Raw genomic sequence first — 14,463 nt, 5'->3', positions numbered from 1 at the left:
AGGGGGCGATGAATTCCCCCAACTCCTTTGCCCTATGGCGCCATTTTGGGAGCAGGGAACAGGCGATTCCGACCGAAGAGAAGTCGAGAAGGTTCCTCGGGGAGGATCTCAGAGGCTTTCCACAGAAGGAAACTGGCTTTGAAGAGGGAAACTTCTCCCTGAAGGGAGAAAAATGTAGTCGTTCGTCGGGTCCCTGTGGCTCGAAAAGGCCTCAGTTCTAATTCGTTTCCTGACAAAAAGCACTTGTGGAAAGCGCCAAGACTCCACACCTCGGTCCGCCAGGCTGAGAAAACTTTCTGAGGAAAAGAAAAAGCCACCCACGCTGCTTCGCCACCACCTTCGAGCCGGTGTGCGACACCCCTTTGCAAGGGGGCGCTCAGAATGTCGGACCCACCCCTCACCGCACCCGTGCGGGACTCCGGCCGCGCGCCCAAGCTAAGCGCGTGCGCAGAGAGCCGCGCGGCCGCTCAGCGCAGGCGCCGTGGCCATTTCCGGGCTCTGTTAGCCGCTCCCTCTGGGCCTCGGTCCTCCGCCCGCGCCCGCCGGAGCCTGTTCGCGTCGACTGACCAGAGTCCGCGAATTCTCCGCTCCGAGCCGGTCCGCACTGCCCCGATCCCAGGTAAGGGACAGCAGGGCGAGCTCCTGGCCCTGTCGGCCGCCACTGGCCCGGCCTCGCAGCGGAGTTGAACCCGCGGGGGCGGTGAGGCGGGGGCTTAGGCCGCTGGGCTCAGGGGCGGGCCGGGTCTCCTGGCCCGGCCTCCGGTGGGGGCGGGGGATCCCCATTCTCCGTGGGGCCAGCTGAGCCCCTGGGGTTCCCACACACACAGATCGCTTCTCTCCAGATTTTCCAGCTCCGAGCCTGCTTCGGTGCCAGAATTAGCGGCTCCTTCACCTGCGCTTCTTAGCCCTCTTTGCTCCTCTATGATGGGCGTTTATCACAATCTGTAAAATTGTAGTAAATGAGATGACCTTCCCCCTCGTCGAGCGTCGCGACGAATGTTCCTTTCTTTAGCATGTAGAGTAGGTACTGCGCGGTGGGCGACCCTGGACGGTCCCGGTCCTGTCTAGGGGAGCCCTCAGTCTTTGAGCTCTTGCTGGGAGCGGGGGCTGGGGCGCGCTCCTGAATTCGAAAGACCCTCCCCAGAGTTCTTTAAGCTTCCTCCGCTCGAGTGCCGCCTTCTCTTAAGTCAGTATCGCACAAACCCGCCCCTGCTCGCTCCGTGGGGCCTTTTATGTACCCCCTTTCACGTTCCAGCCCCTCCAGTAGGACAGCCCCGATTCCAGTCCCGGCACCAACACTTCTTTGGGAATATTGCTTCTTTGAGTCCCTGTTTCCTAGTCTGCAGTAGGAAGATTCTTAGGGCTTTTTTTTTTTTTTTTTTTTTTTTTAAATCAAGTGAGCTTATTTGCATTAATTGCCTAGAATAGTACCTGGCCCAGAGTAGGTGCTTAATAAATACAAGCTATTCCTACTGTTCTGAGGATTCTCTGCATATGTATCTTCTCTTCCTTTCCTAACCTCCCCCCCACCCCACCTCCGCCCAGACAGGAGGACCAGGAAAGTGTCAGATGTATTTATGTGTCTGGCCCTACCCCTGTACTTAACTACACTGCTGGGAACATGGTAGACACTTAATAAATTGTAGCTTAGAATCTTTGATTAGAAAGCCATCTGTTCTCATACGGCAGCTTTGGAACTTGAAGGAAATGTTAACCTACTTTTATCTACTTCAACTCATTGGCTGAATTACTGAAGTTAAACTAGTTCAGCTCTTTCCGTTTTTAAATCAATTTTTTAAAAGATTTTATTTATTTAATAGAGAGAGATCACAGGTAGGCAGAGAGAGAGAGGGGGAAGCAAGCTCCCTGCTGAACAGAGAGCCCGATGTGGGCCTCAATCCCAGGACTCTGGGATCATGACCTGAGCCACCCAGGCGCCCTTAAATCAATTTTATCTCACCTTTTGGTTTCAGGTAGATCCTGGGTTTTTCAGGTATCTAAGGAAAAAGGAGAGGGTATCAGTCTGGAGGGTGTTTTTACCCTGTTAGGGAGTGGGTGTAACTGGCTGCTTCCTACCATAGGATTCGGAAAACTTCCAAGGTTAATGCATCTACTTATCACAGTTAAAGGAGGGGATTATCTTGGAAAAATAAAGCACTTGCTTGGAAGAAGAGTGCTGTATTTTGATCTAGTTAACTAATCCTGTGCTGAAACAAATTCTGCGTAAAGAAGTTTAAAGTGATCTGCCAGTGAGGCTGGTGCCTGGCATCGAAACCTTGTCTCAGAATGCTGTGGAGGGTGTGGTGACCTTGTTGGAGTACCTGGGATTGCTGGGTTGGGTAATGAGAGCAATTAGAAACTGGATGAATCACAGTGTTGGAAACTGATCCTAAACAAGGAACTTAAATCTTCACTGTATAAATACTTTCAGGCTTCAGGGCCAAGAATTCAAAATGTATGCATACATTTCCAGGTTCAGAAAATAATAACCAGTGTGTACTTCTAGAGATGGGTTTAAAAGCCTTGGGTCAAAGGACGAAAGGGAACTAACTCAGCATCACTTCTGAGCTACGCTTTGTACTACACATTTTCACGTGTTATCTCATTTAATCCTCATACCTACAGCCTTGGGATGTCAGTGACATGTCCACTTTGCATATTTTTTTAAAAAATGAGATTCAGAGATGTTGAGTGACCTGCGCTGGGTTTCATAGCCAGTGTGTGATCAATCCAAGATTCAAACTCAGTTCCCCTTAGCTCCAGAGTCCATGGCAACCAAACATCAGAATGACTGTACTCAAAGTGATAGATCAAAAAAGGAGTTGGGTTGTACGGCGAGTGCCTGGAATCATACTATAAATCATTGTAAGTCGTTTTTTCTCTCAGTGCTCTACAGTAAGACCTTAACAATAGAAGCTGGTCAAATTTCATGTCACTGCCTTTATTGTCCCTTTCTCTCTTACCTGCTCTCATTAAGACAGAAGTTTTCAGGTGTCACTTAAATATTAGAGTTTGGAATTAGAATTATCATGCTATAACAGAAAGCATCTTTTTCTTGGGACAGAATTCATGCTATTACTCTCCTGCACTCACTGAGTTTGAGGAATACAAACTCTGTTTACTGGGTGCCTTATTAATTTGACAAACGAGCGTTGTCGTACTCTACAGACTTTAAATATCTACATGATTATAAATGAAGTACAGGTCTGAGTGTGTCTGCACATATGGAACGTGAATGATAGAATAAACTTAGAAATGCAATTTTAGAAAGTAATTATGCCATTATGAAAATGTTTATCTCTTTTGAAAGCTTTGCTACTTTGCTTAAACTGAGTTGAGGGATGCTTGGCCGCCTCAGCCAGTGGAGCATGCAATTCTTGATCTCAGGATTGTAAATTCAAGCTTCACTATGGGTGTAGAGATTACTTAAAAATAAGTCTTTAAAGAAAAGCTGGTTAAAGAATGAGAACGTCTTTGCAACTGTTCCTTTTTTAACTATACATGAAATAACGTGCTTTTATTGCATGTAGTCGCATTGAATTATTTGTAGGTCAGTTTTGTTTTAATTAACAAATGGGCCTTTAAAATACAGCTTTTGAACTAAATTGTTTTTAATTAAGAAGATATTTGTGACATGGTACGTTATTTTGAGTAACTGTGAGTAAAACCTGTTGTGAAGGGTGAGTATCTGATATCAGCTGTAAAGAGAGAATCATGCAGTGAGCATCTGGAAGTTTGTTTTTAAGTAAAAACACATTAAGCAGCCTCGTTTGAATTTGTTTAAAACTTTTTTTTTTTTTTTAAATTTCCAGTTAGAGGCTGGTTTTCTTTACTTGTGGGTTGCAGTTTGCTTTCTAGAACATGTAAGAGTAAAGAACCAGTGACCTAAATATCTTCACTTTAGAGTAGACTATGAAACACTGACATTTCTCTGCCAGTTCAAGATATCATATGTTTTATTTAAGGGTGCACTTTATTTCTTTTTGACCTTTGGATTCCTTTACAACAATTAACAGAGACATTTCTTCTGTCTTCCACTAAGATTGATTTCTGTTTTGTCTGCTGAACTTTGTTCACTTCATAACCTTCTGCTGTCCTTTCCATTCATTTCCTATTTACATCCAAATTCCTGTCTTACATTTCACTATCCACTCTAGGTTAAAGACTTGTACTGAAATGTATTGAAACTTCAGAGTGTTGTGTATTTAAAGTTGTATTTAAAATATTGTATTTAAAGTATTCTTTTTTTTTTAATATTTTATTTATTTATCAGAAAGAAAGAGAGAAAGCATGCAAGCAGGCAGAGACGGAGAGAGAGGCAGGCTCCCTGCTGAGCAAGGAGCCAGATGTGGGACTCCATCCCAGGACTCTGGGATCATGACCTGAGCTGAAGGCTGCAGCTTCACCCACTGAGCCACCCTGGCGTCCCTGTATTTAAAGTATTCTAAGAGGGGCGCGTGGTTGGCTCAGTAGGTTAAAGGCTCTGCCCTTGGCTCAGGTCATGATCCCAGGGTCCTGGGATCGAGTTAAGACATTGGAAATAACTCCATATTGTTATGTAATATGTAGTACAAATTCATATTTTCCTTATTGTACCAAATATGTCTTCTATGGCTGTTGTTAAAATAGATTACAATCAAGTATCATTTTTCGAATTTGATTTTCATAGCTCTTTTAATCTAGAACAGTCTGCTTCACACCCATTGCCTTTTATGAATAATAGTCCAGGCCAGTTGTTTTCTAGGATAGCATATATATATTCTGGTTTGAACTTTTTACTCCCCCATTGTGTTATTTGACTTGTTCCACTCCCCTTTATTTCCTCAAAACTGGGAAGTAGGTCTGGTCTTGATTGGATTTAAATCAAATATGTGTGGCAGAAATACTTGGTAGGTGGGTTGGCGGTATTACCAGGTTTCTCCAGGATAGTCCTGTGATCTCTTGTCACAACATAATAATGCCCCTTTCTGCTTTCTTAAACATTTTCTGGTCTGGATGATAAATTAAGTAGTCACTCTTTTTAAGTGATGATGTGTGTACTTCGTGTTTCCTCCCATCGGGAAGCCCATCAGATTAGATTGTTCCAGTCTTTTCAATAATAACTTTGATCCCTTGGTAAGATGGTGACTGCTAGATTTTTTTGTTGTTGTTGTTAAGGCTCATTTTTCTCTCTTGGAAATTAGTAAATAATCTGTGGGGTGATAATTTGAGACTGTGTGACTTTCCTGTACCCCAGTAGACTTTAACTCATGGTTTTAGAGTCCCTTGATGACCCTTGACAGAATAAACTATATATTGGTACATTGGTGGTTACAGTGCTTGTTGTATTTAAATGATTTAGTATTGACATTGAGGTTGATATTTTTAATGGGACAGTAATGTTTTATTCATCCCCAAACATTGTGGGATCCCCAGATAACTTAAATATGTGTTGCCTGCCTTTTAAATGCTTTTTTCTGTTGCTTATTACAGCTTTCTATCCTTTGAAAACACTAAGAATAATGTCCCTACATCAGTTTTTACTAGAGCCAATCACCTGTCATGCCTGGAACAGGGATCGTACCCGTAAGTATGCTATTACTTTTACTCCTTTATTTTGGTGCCTTTGATATCTTTATGTGTGAGCACTTTTTTAGGGACCACATATTTGTGTCGCATGTGAAAAGGGCATGGCCATAGATTCGGTAGGGAACTAGGTTCAGTTGTTTGGTTTATAGATAAGAGAAACCAAGGCCTAGAGTTTCCAGTGGAAAGACTTTCTAATGGTTAATGTCAGAGCCATTGCTAGCATCTAAGCCTTCTGGCTCTGTGTCCATATCTTTGTCTACAGCACAGGTTTATATCAGAGGTATCTTTCATTGGCATAAGAGCCCAGGGTCTGGGGCACCTGGGTGGCTCAGTAGGTTAAGCCTCTGCCTTTGGCTCAGATCATGATCTCAGGGTCCTTGGATTGAGCCCCGCATCGGGCTCTCTGGTCAGCAGGGAGCCTGCTTCCCCCCTTTCTCTCTGCCTGCCTCTCTGCCTACTTGTGATCTCTGTCTATCAAATAAGTAAATAAAATCTTTGAAAAAAAGAAGAAAAAAAAAAAAGAGCCCAGGGTCTGGAATGGTTGTATAGTAATGTGACAGTCTTCCAGTATTTAGTCAGAATACTAAGACCTAGAACTAAGCCATTACAGAGATGTATAGTTTACCCCTGATGTGTTAAGAGCAGTATTAGCTAATATTTACTGTATTATTTGTAATAAGCTTGAGTTTCTAGTTTTCTAGCTCCAACCAACTAGAAAAGAATGGAAAAGACTCTTAGAAGTAGACACAGGAGGTGCCTGGTTGGCTCAGTCATTAAGCAGCTGCCTTCGGCTCAGATCATGATCCCAGGGTCCTGGGATTGATCCCCTCATTGGGCTCCCTGCTCAGTGGGGTGCCTGCTTCTCTCTCTCCCTCTGCCTGCTGCTTCCCCTACTTGTGTGTGTGCACCCGCATGCTCTTTCTCTCGCTCTCTGTGTCAAATAAATGAAATCTTATAAAAAAGAAGTGAGCATAGTACAACAAGCAAAATTGCAGAATATGGAAGAAGGAGGCCAAAAGAAAACCCTTAAAACAGATGCAGAAGCATAGTAGCGTGCCCATGAGGTACTTTGAAAATTAAATTATAGGGGCACCTGGGTGGCTCAGTGGATTAAAGCCTCTGCCTTCAGCTCCGGTCATGATCCCTGGGTCCTGGGATCGAGCCCCATATCGGGCTCTCTGCTCAGCGGGGAGCCTGCTTCCTCCTCTCTCTGCCTGCCTCTCTGCCTACTTGTGATCTCTGTCTGTCAAATAAGTAAATAAAATCTTTAAAAAAATTTTTTTTTAAATTATATTCTCTGTCTTCTTTAAAATAAAGCTTTATCAGGGTACCTGGGTGGCTCAGTCGGTTAAGCATCTACCTTTGGCTCCAGTTATGATCTCAGGGTCCTAGGGATGGAGCCCGGAATCGGTCTTCTAACTCAGCAGAGAGTCTGCTAATCCTTCTTCCTTTGCCACTCTCCCTCCACTTATGCTCTGTCCCTCACTTTTTCTCTCTCAAATAAATAAACTATTCTTGGAAAAAGAAAAATAAACTTTACTGAGATAAAATTCACATAAAATTCACCCTTTTAAAAGATATGTCAGCAGTTTTTAGTAGTATATTCACAGTTATGTAATAATACCACCATCTAGTTTCAGAATATTTTCTGTCACTCCAAAAAGAAACTCTGCACCCATTAGCAGTTATTCCCAGTTTTGCTCAAAACTTCCAGCCTTAAGCAACTACTCATCCATTCTCTCTGCATTGATTTGCATATTCTGGACATTCTGTGCAGGTGGTGTCATATGATATGTGGCTTTTTGCATCTAACTTCTCTCACTGACCGTTCTGTTTTCAAGGTTTATCCATATTGTACAATGTGTACATTACCTTTTAGGGCTGAATAATACTCTATAGACATATCATATTTTCTTTTCTTTTCTTTTTTTAGATTTGTCTATTCTGGGGGTCCCTGGGTGACTTAGTGGATTAAAACCTTTGCCTTCGACTCAGGTCATGACCCCAGGGTCCTGGGATCGAACCCCATATCGGGCTCATTGCTCAGCAGGGAGTCTGCTTCCTCCTCTCTCTCTCTGCCTGCCTCTCTACCTACTTGTGATCTCTGTCTTTCAAATAAATAAATAAAATATTTTAAAAAATTGTCTATTCTGGAGAGAGCGCATGCACATATGCAAGTTGGGGGAAGCGCAGAGGGAGAGAATCTTCAACCCGACACCCTGCTGAGTTTGGAGCTCGATGCAGGGCTCGATCTCACAACCCCCGAGATCATGACCTGAGCTGAAATCAGGAGCTGGATGTTCAGTGTACTGAGCCACCCAGGCAGCCCCTAGATATACCATAAGTTTATTCATCAGTTGGTGGATATTTGGGTTGTTACCACTTTTTGGCTATTATGAAGAATGCTGCTGTGAACATTCCATGTACCAGTTGGGTTTTTTGTTTTTTGTTTTAAGATTTTATTTATTCATTTGACAGAGAGATCACAAGTAGGCAGAGAAGCAGGCAGAGAGAGAAGATGAAGCAGGCTTCCCGCTGAGCAGAGAACCTGATGGGGGGCTTGATCCCAGGACCCTGAGATCACGACCAGAGCCGAAGGCAGAGGCTTTAACCCACTGAGCCACCCAGGCGCCCCTGTGTACCAGTTTTTATGTGAACTTATGTTTTCAATTTCCTGAGTTTATACCTAGGAGTTGAATTCCTTGGTCATATAGTAACTCTGTGGATCATTTTAGGGAGCTGCCAGTCTGCTTTCCCAAAATGGCTGTGCCATTTTACGTTATCAATAGTAGTATATGAAGGTTCCCATTTGTCTGTGTCCTTGTCAATACTTGTTATTGTTGGCCTTTTGTATTACAGCTATGTACCCACTATATTCTAGTGGATATAAAGTAGTATCTCAATGCAGTTTTGATTTGCATTTCCCTGTTGATGACTAATGATGTTGAGCATCTTTTCACATGTTTATTGGCTGTATATCTTCTTTGGAAAAATGTCTGTTTAGATCCTTTGCCTTTTTTAAAAATTGGGTTGTCTGTTCATTGTTGAGTGGTAAGAGTTCTTTTGTATACTTGATACAAGTCCCTTACACAATATATAATTTACAAATTTCCCATTCTGTGGGTTGTCTTTTCACCTTTTTGGGCGGGGGGGGGGTGTCTTTTCACTTTCTTGATCATGTCCTGTGAAGCAGAAAAGTTTTTAGTTTTGAAAAAGCCCAGTTTATTTTTTCTTTTGTTGCTGTGCATTTGCTGTTGTATCTAAGAAACCATTTAATTCAAGGTCACAAAGATGTACACCTATGTTTTCTTTTAAGAGACTTACAGTTTTAGCCTTGTATATACATTTTGTATCCATTTTGAATTAATTTTTGTCTAAGGTGTGAGATAGGGGACCCAGCTTCATTCTTTTGCATGTGGCTCTCCAGTTGTTCTGACAGCGTTTGTTGAAGACTATTCTCTCCTTAGCGAACTGTCCTGGTACTCTTGTCAGTAATCAGTTGACTATAAATGTGAAGGCTTATTGGACTCTCAGCTCTGTTTCATTGATCTTTATGTCTGTCCTAATGTCAGGACCACACTGTCTTGGTTACTGTAGCTTTATGTAGTAAGTTTTGAAATTGAAAAGTGTGAGTTCCAACTTTGCACTTCTTTCCCAAGATTCTTCCGGCTCTTCTAGGTCCCTTCCATTTCTGTATGAATTTAAGGGTCATTTTACTAATTTCTGCAAGGGAGCCAGCTGAGATTTTGATAGAGATTGCTTTCAATCTAATCTGTAATGTGACAGGATGGTGACTCTAGAGCTTCTATATTGTGATCATCTCAGTTTCATAGCCGAGTTTCATGTGTCCTCTGTCTCTACTTTCCCATGTAAAAATGGGTTTTTGGAGTATTTCCAGTTATTTTTTTTTTTTAAGATTTTATTTATTTATTTGACAGACAGAGATCACAATTAGGCAGAGAGGCAGGCAGAGAGGAGGAAGCAGGCTCCCCGCAGAGCAGAGAGCCCGATGTGGGGCTCAATCCCAGGACCTGAGATCATGCCCTGAGCCGAAGGCAGCGGCTTAACCCACTGAGCCACCCAGGCGCCCCTATTTCCAGTTATTTTTAATAGAAAGTTATCATTGTTTTCATTTAGGCTACTTGATAAACTTAATATATTAAGGCCTATTTTTATTATTATAATTTGAAATTTATAGCATTTTTCAACTTTAGATTTGGATTTTGCTTTTGAAGCATCTTAGAATTTTAGAGAAATATATGTAACTGGTTTTGAGAAAGTACTTAAAGTCTTAGGATTTTAGAGCTCGATATTTATCTGGTTCCACAGTTTCATCTGTAAAACAGATGTAACTTTCCTAAGGGCGGAAAGGGAAAGTAAGATAATAGAAGGGGGAAACTAGTAAATGATCTAAAGTCTGAATCATAGATCCTAATTTTAATTTTAAGAAATCAGTATTTTGGGTGCCTGAGTGCTGAGATGGTTAAGCCTCTGCCTTCAGCTCAGGTCATGATCCCAGGGTCCTGAGATCGGGTCTAGCACAGGGCTCCTTTTTCAGCAGGGAGCCTGCTTCTCCCTCTGTCTGCCATTCCCCCTGCTTGTGTGCATGCTTGCTGGCTCGCTCTTTCTCTGACAAATAAATAAACTCCTTTAAAAAAAAAAAAAAAGCCAACTGTAACATCTCTCTTTTTTGGTGACAATTTCAAGTTCAGGTGATAACTGTTGACTTTTTTCCTCCAGAGATTGCTCTTAGCCCCAACAATCACGAAGTCCACATCTATAAGAAGAATGGGAGCCAGTGGGTGAAAGCTCATGAACTCAAGGAGCACAACGGACACATTACAGGTAAAGTAAGACCCCCGTGAGCTTAGCGTGATCCTGGCAGCTCGAACAGCCGTCCATTAAATAAAGAGCCTGACAAAGTAGGTCTGCCTTAATATTTAAAGTTGTGCATCATTTACTGAGTTTTCTTTGGAAAACTTGAGAAAATAAGCATCATAGTGATCTCAACTTTTAAGTGCTCTTTTCAGCCCCGCTGATCCACAGCACCCCACTAGTGTAGGGAAAACACAGATCCTGCTCTGAGGGGTGAAGAGCTTAGATGAGGTGACGAGATGAGAAAGTGAAAACTAGACATCTAGCGTGTCAGCTGTGGGGAAACATAACGCCAGATTGTGTTCCCAAGTGCTGAGGGGACACGGTGTCTTCCAAAAGCTTCCTGTATGTTGTTGGCGGGACGAGGAAGGCATTGCAAACTATCAAAAAGGACAAAGAGTATCGTAGCAAACACCCACATTGCCACCACCTGGAAGTAACAACTCTGTCAGAATACTGAGGAAACAGAGCTTTGATAATAAGGAGGAATATTCGAGATAACAGTACAGTCCCCTCCCGCCACCAGTCCTGTTCCCATTTCCCAGAAGCAGTCTGCAATTTGGTATGACATTGTCCCAGTTCGTTTTTATTTTTTATTTATTTATTTATTTTTAAAAGATTTTATTTATTCATTTGCTGAGCAGAGAGCCTGATGCGGGGCTCGATCCCAGGACCCTGAGATCATGACCTGAGCTGAAGGCAGAGGCTTTAACCCACTGAGCCACCCAGGCGCCCCCAGTTCGTTTTTAATACTTGTCCACACACACAGACGGATTCGTCAGCAGTCATTAGTATTTGGGGCTGGTGTGTGGAAGTGCTACGGAAGTGGCATCGTCGTATGCAGCTCCAACTTGCTTTTACATTTCACATTGTTCCTGAGCCCTGTGTTGATCAAGTTCATTCCTTTTCACCCCTGTTTAACAATTCATACCACCTTTATTTACTCTTCTCTACTGTGGAGGATATTTAGGTCATTTGCAGTTTTTCCTGATAGTGAAGTGCTAAATTGAGCCCCTGTGCACGTCTCTCCTTATGTCCGTGACTTGTTGACGTCAGACTTGTTGTACCTCCGTGATGTGCGCATGTTCATTGCCAGACGTGGTCACACTGCCCTCATGCCGGCTCCCCAGGACAGGAGTGCTCATCCTCCCCCCCCTCCCACACCTACTTGATAGATCAGAGGGTCAGGTGACTGAGGGGTTGTGTCTCCAGAAATTGCATTTTCCTGATTAATAAAAAGGTTGAGCATATCTTCTGATGTTTATTAGCCATTCTGGGTTTCTTTCTTGGATTTTTCTGTTCATTACCCCTGACCATTTTTCCATTGAGTTTTTATACTTCTCCTGTTGATTTATAGAAGACAGGATCTTAAAGCATTGACTCTGAAGCACTTTCCTGAGTGTACCTTAGCTTTCATCTTTGGCAGGAACTGTCAATGTGTAGTTGGGTAAAGGTGGCGAGCAGACCAAGGCTGAGTTTCATTAAGCCGGTGTCAAATAAGGGAGGAGGAGTAAGATAAAAATGGAGGGGGCGCCTGGGTGGCTCAGTGGGTTGAGGCCTCTGCCTTCAGCTCAGGTCATGGTCCCAGGGTCCTGGGATCGAGTCCTCCATCGGGCTCTGCTCAGTGGAGAGCCCGCTTTCCCCTCTCTCTCTCTGCCTGCCTCTGCCTACTTGTGATCTGTCAAATAAATAAATAAAATCTTAAAAACAAAAAGTTAAAAATGGAGAATTTTCCTAGTGGTTTTCAGAATTCAGTGAACCAAACCCTGGTACCAAATTTTAACAGGAATGAATTGCTTTTTTGTGAAGTGATAATCTGGCTCTTTTTAAAACAACATACTCACTTACTGCTGTATTCAGGAAGAATTCTCTTTTTTTCTTAAGATTTTATTTACTGGGGCGCCTGGGTGGCTCAGTGGGTGAAGCCTCTGCCTTCGGCTCAGGTCACGATCTCAGGGCCCTGGGATTGAGTCCCGCATCGGGCTCTCTGCTCGGCAGGGAGCATGCTTCCTCCTCTCTCTCTCTGCCTGCCTCTCTGCCTACTTGTGATCTCTGTTGTCAAATAAATAAATAAAATCTTAAAAAAGAAAAAAAGAAAAGAAAAGATTTTATTTATTTATTTGACAGACAGAGATCACAAGTAGGCAGAGTGAAGAAGGGAAGCAGGTTCCCTGCCGAGCAGAGAGCTCGGTGCGGGGCTTGATCCCAGGATCCCGGGATCGTGACCTGAACCGAAGGCAGAGTCTTTAACCCACTGAGCCACCCAGGTGCCCCCAGAAAGAATTCTTGTTTCTTGATTATTACCACTATAATTTTTTCTTTACCCATTTTCTGGCAGAGTTGATTCAACCTCTTGCTTTGAATAGTTTGGTCAAGCGTGTCCGAACTTATTCTCCATCACTTTTCGATTACAAATTTCTCACTGCAGTCTTGCATTTGCCCTCTCTTCACGGTGACATTTGCTTATAAGTGGGCAGCAAAGTGACTGATAACGAATTTTTTTTTAAGATTTTATTTATTTATTTGACAGAGATCACAAGTAGGCAGAGAGTCAGGCGGAGAGAGAGAGTCGAGGAAGCAGGCTCCCTGCTGAGCAGAGAGCGTGATGCAGGGCTTGATTCCAGGACCCTGGCATCATGACCAGAGCCGAAGGCAGAGGCTTTAACCCACTGAGCCACCCAGGTGCCCCACAAATTTTTTTTTTTTAATGGTGACCCTGGAATTCTGCCTCTAGTCCTCCAATGTCCTGATTAGCTTAAAGTTATCCGTCCCCCCAGCCAGAGAAAAACAGCATGTTTTGACCTTCTGCACCCTTTCCATTGTATTCCCCAGCAAAAACTTTGAGCACGCCTTCTTGTTTGGGCCAGTGACTTGTATGTGATTCTCTTGAACACTGGGAGCCAACTGACTCTATTACTGAGCTAGCACGAAGGACAGAATTTATAATTTCTATTTTTGTTGCTATTGCTTTCCCTTAACCTTATTTCTATTAGGTTTGGCCTATTTTCTTTACATTCCTTTGCCAGTGGCCTTGTGTCCTAAAAATAAGAACATTCATACTTTAATTTGGCATTTTAGCATTAGGAAATACTTCTAAGTGAGAAAGGGCTAAGGTGAAAGAGCAAAGACAGCCAGAAAAGTGAAATACTTAGTTATGTTCTTTTTCTCTTCTGCTTCCCTTTTGGAATCCTTTGAACTTGGGCCTGTTTTCATCCAAATGTTCAAGTGACATTTTTTTTTTAGATCTGAAAAACTGTTGTTGGAAAAATCTAAATATAACTCTCTGGCAAGAGACCAAGGATCAAACATATTTCTCAGAAAGATAGTAACTACAGAAAAAAAAGAACCTTCTGAAGTTTTCTAGAAGAAAAGACCAGTCAGTATGACAGAGAAAAAGAGTATGGTTAACATCAAAGAGATATCAGAGTCCTGGTGGTTGTTTCTTTGAGTTTCTGCTTTTGTGCTTAAAAGTGATCACTTTTTAAAAAACATTTTACTATGGCCAGTTTTAAACAGAAAACATTAAAAAGGCAGAATAATGTAGTGAGCCCCCATATACCCATCATCACCCAGATGCAGCATTTCCCACCTCAAAGACAACCTTGTTCTCAACTCACTCTCCTCCTCCTCGTACAGTTTGGAAGTACATCCTGTGCACTGTATGATTTTGTATTTCATTTTGTATTTCAATTTGTGAAGAGAAGGATTCTTCAATAATAATTGATATGATAGTTTTAATGGGGACCTTATTTTTTTTTTTAAGATTTTATTTATTTATTTGACAGGGAACACAAGCCGGGGGGAATGAGAGAGGGAGAAGCAGGCCTCTCACAGAGCAGGGAACCCAACACAGGGCTCGATCCCAGGACCTTGGGATCATGACCCGAGCTAAAAGAAGACATTAAACAACTGGGCCACCCAGGCGCCCCTAATTGGGACCTTAATAAGGCACACACATGGTTGTGATGAGTTGATACATCTCTTAAGCCTTTTGTCTATAGGTCCCCTTTCTTCTCTTTA

At 42.7% G+C, this 14,463-nt stretch overlaps 1 protein-coding gene across 1 annotated transcript in view; it reads left to right on the top strand.

The window, feature by feature from the left end:
* Positions 1–462: 462 nt before the first annotated feature.
* Positions 463–14,463, top strand: part of ARPC1A (actin related protein 2/3 complex subunit 1A) — a 30,137-nt gene continuing 16,136 nt past the window's right edge. Inside the window, exons 1-3 of the mRNA XM_045075093.1 lie at positions 463–619; positions 5,473–5,565; positions 10,309–10,413. Coding sequence (XP_044931028.1) covers positions 5,502–5,565; positions 10,309–10,413 — 169 coding nt within the window. The 5' untranslated portion in view covers positions 463–619; positions 5,473–5,501. The remainder of the gene's footprint in view (positions 620–5,472; positions 5,566–10,308; positions 10,414–14,463) is intronic.

This window comes from Mustela putorius, unplaced genomic scaffold (assembly GCF_011764305.1).
Source record: "Mustela putorius furo isolate JIRA1106 unplaced genomic scaffold, ASM1176430v1.1 tig00000139_pilon_pilon_pilon, whole genome shotgun sequence".
Lineage (NCBI taxonomy): Eukaryota > Metazoa > Chordata > Mammalia > Carnivora > Mustelidae > Mustela > Mustela putorius.
Note: the sequence above shows the minus strand (reverse complement) of the source record. Positions and strands in the feature narration are given on the sequence as shown.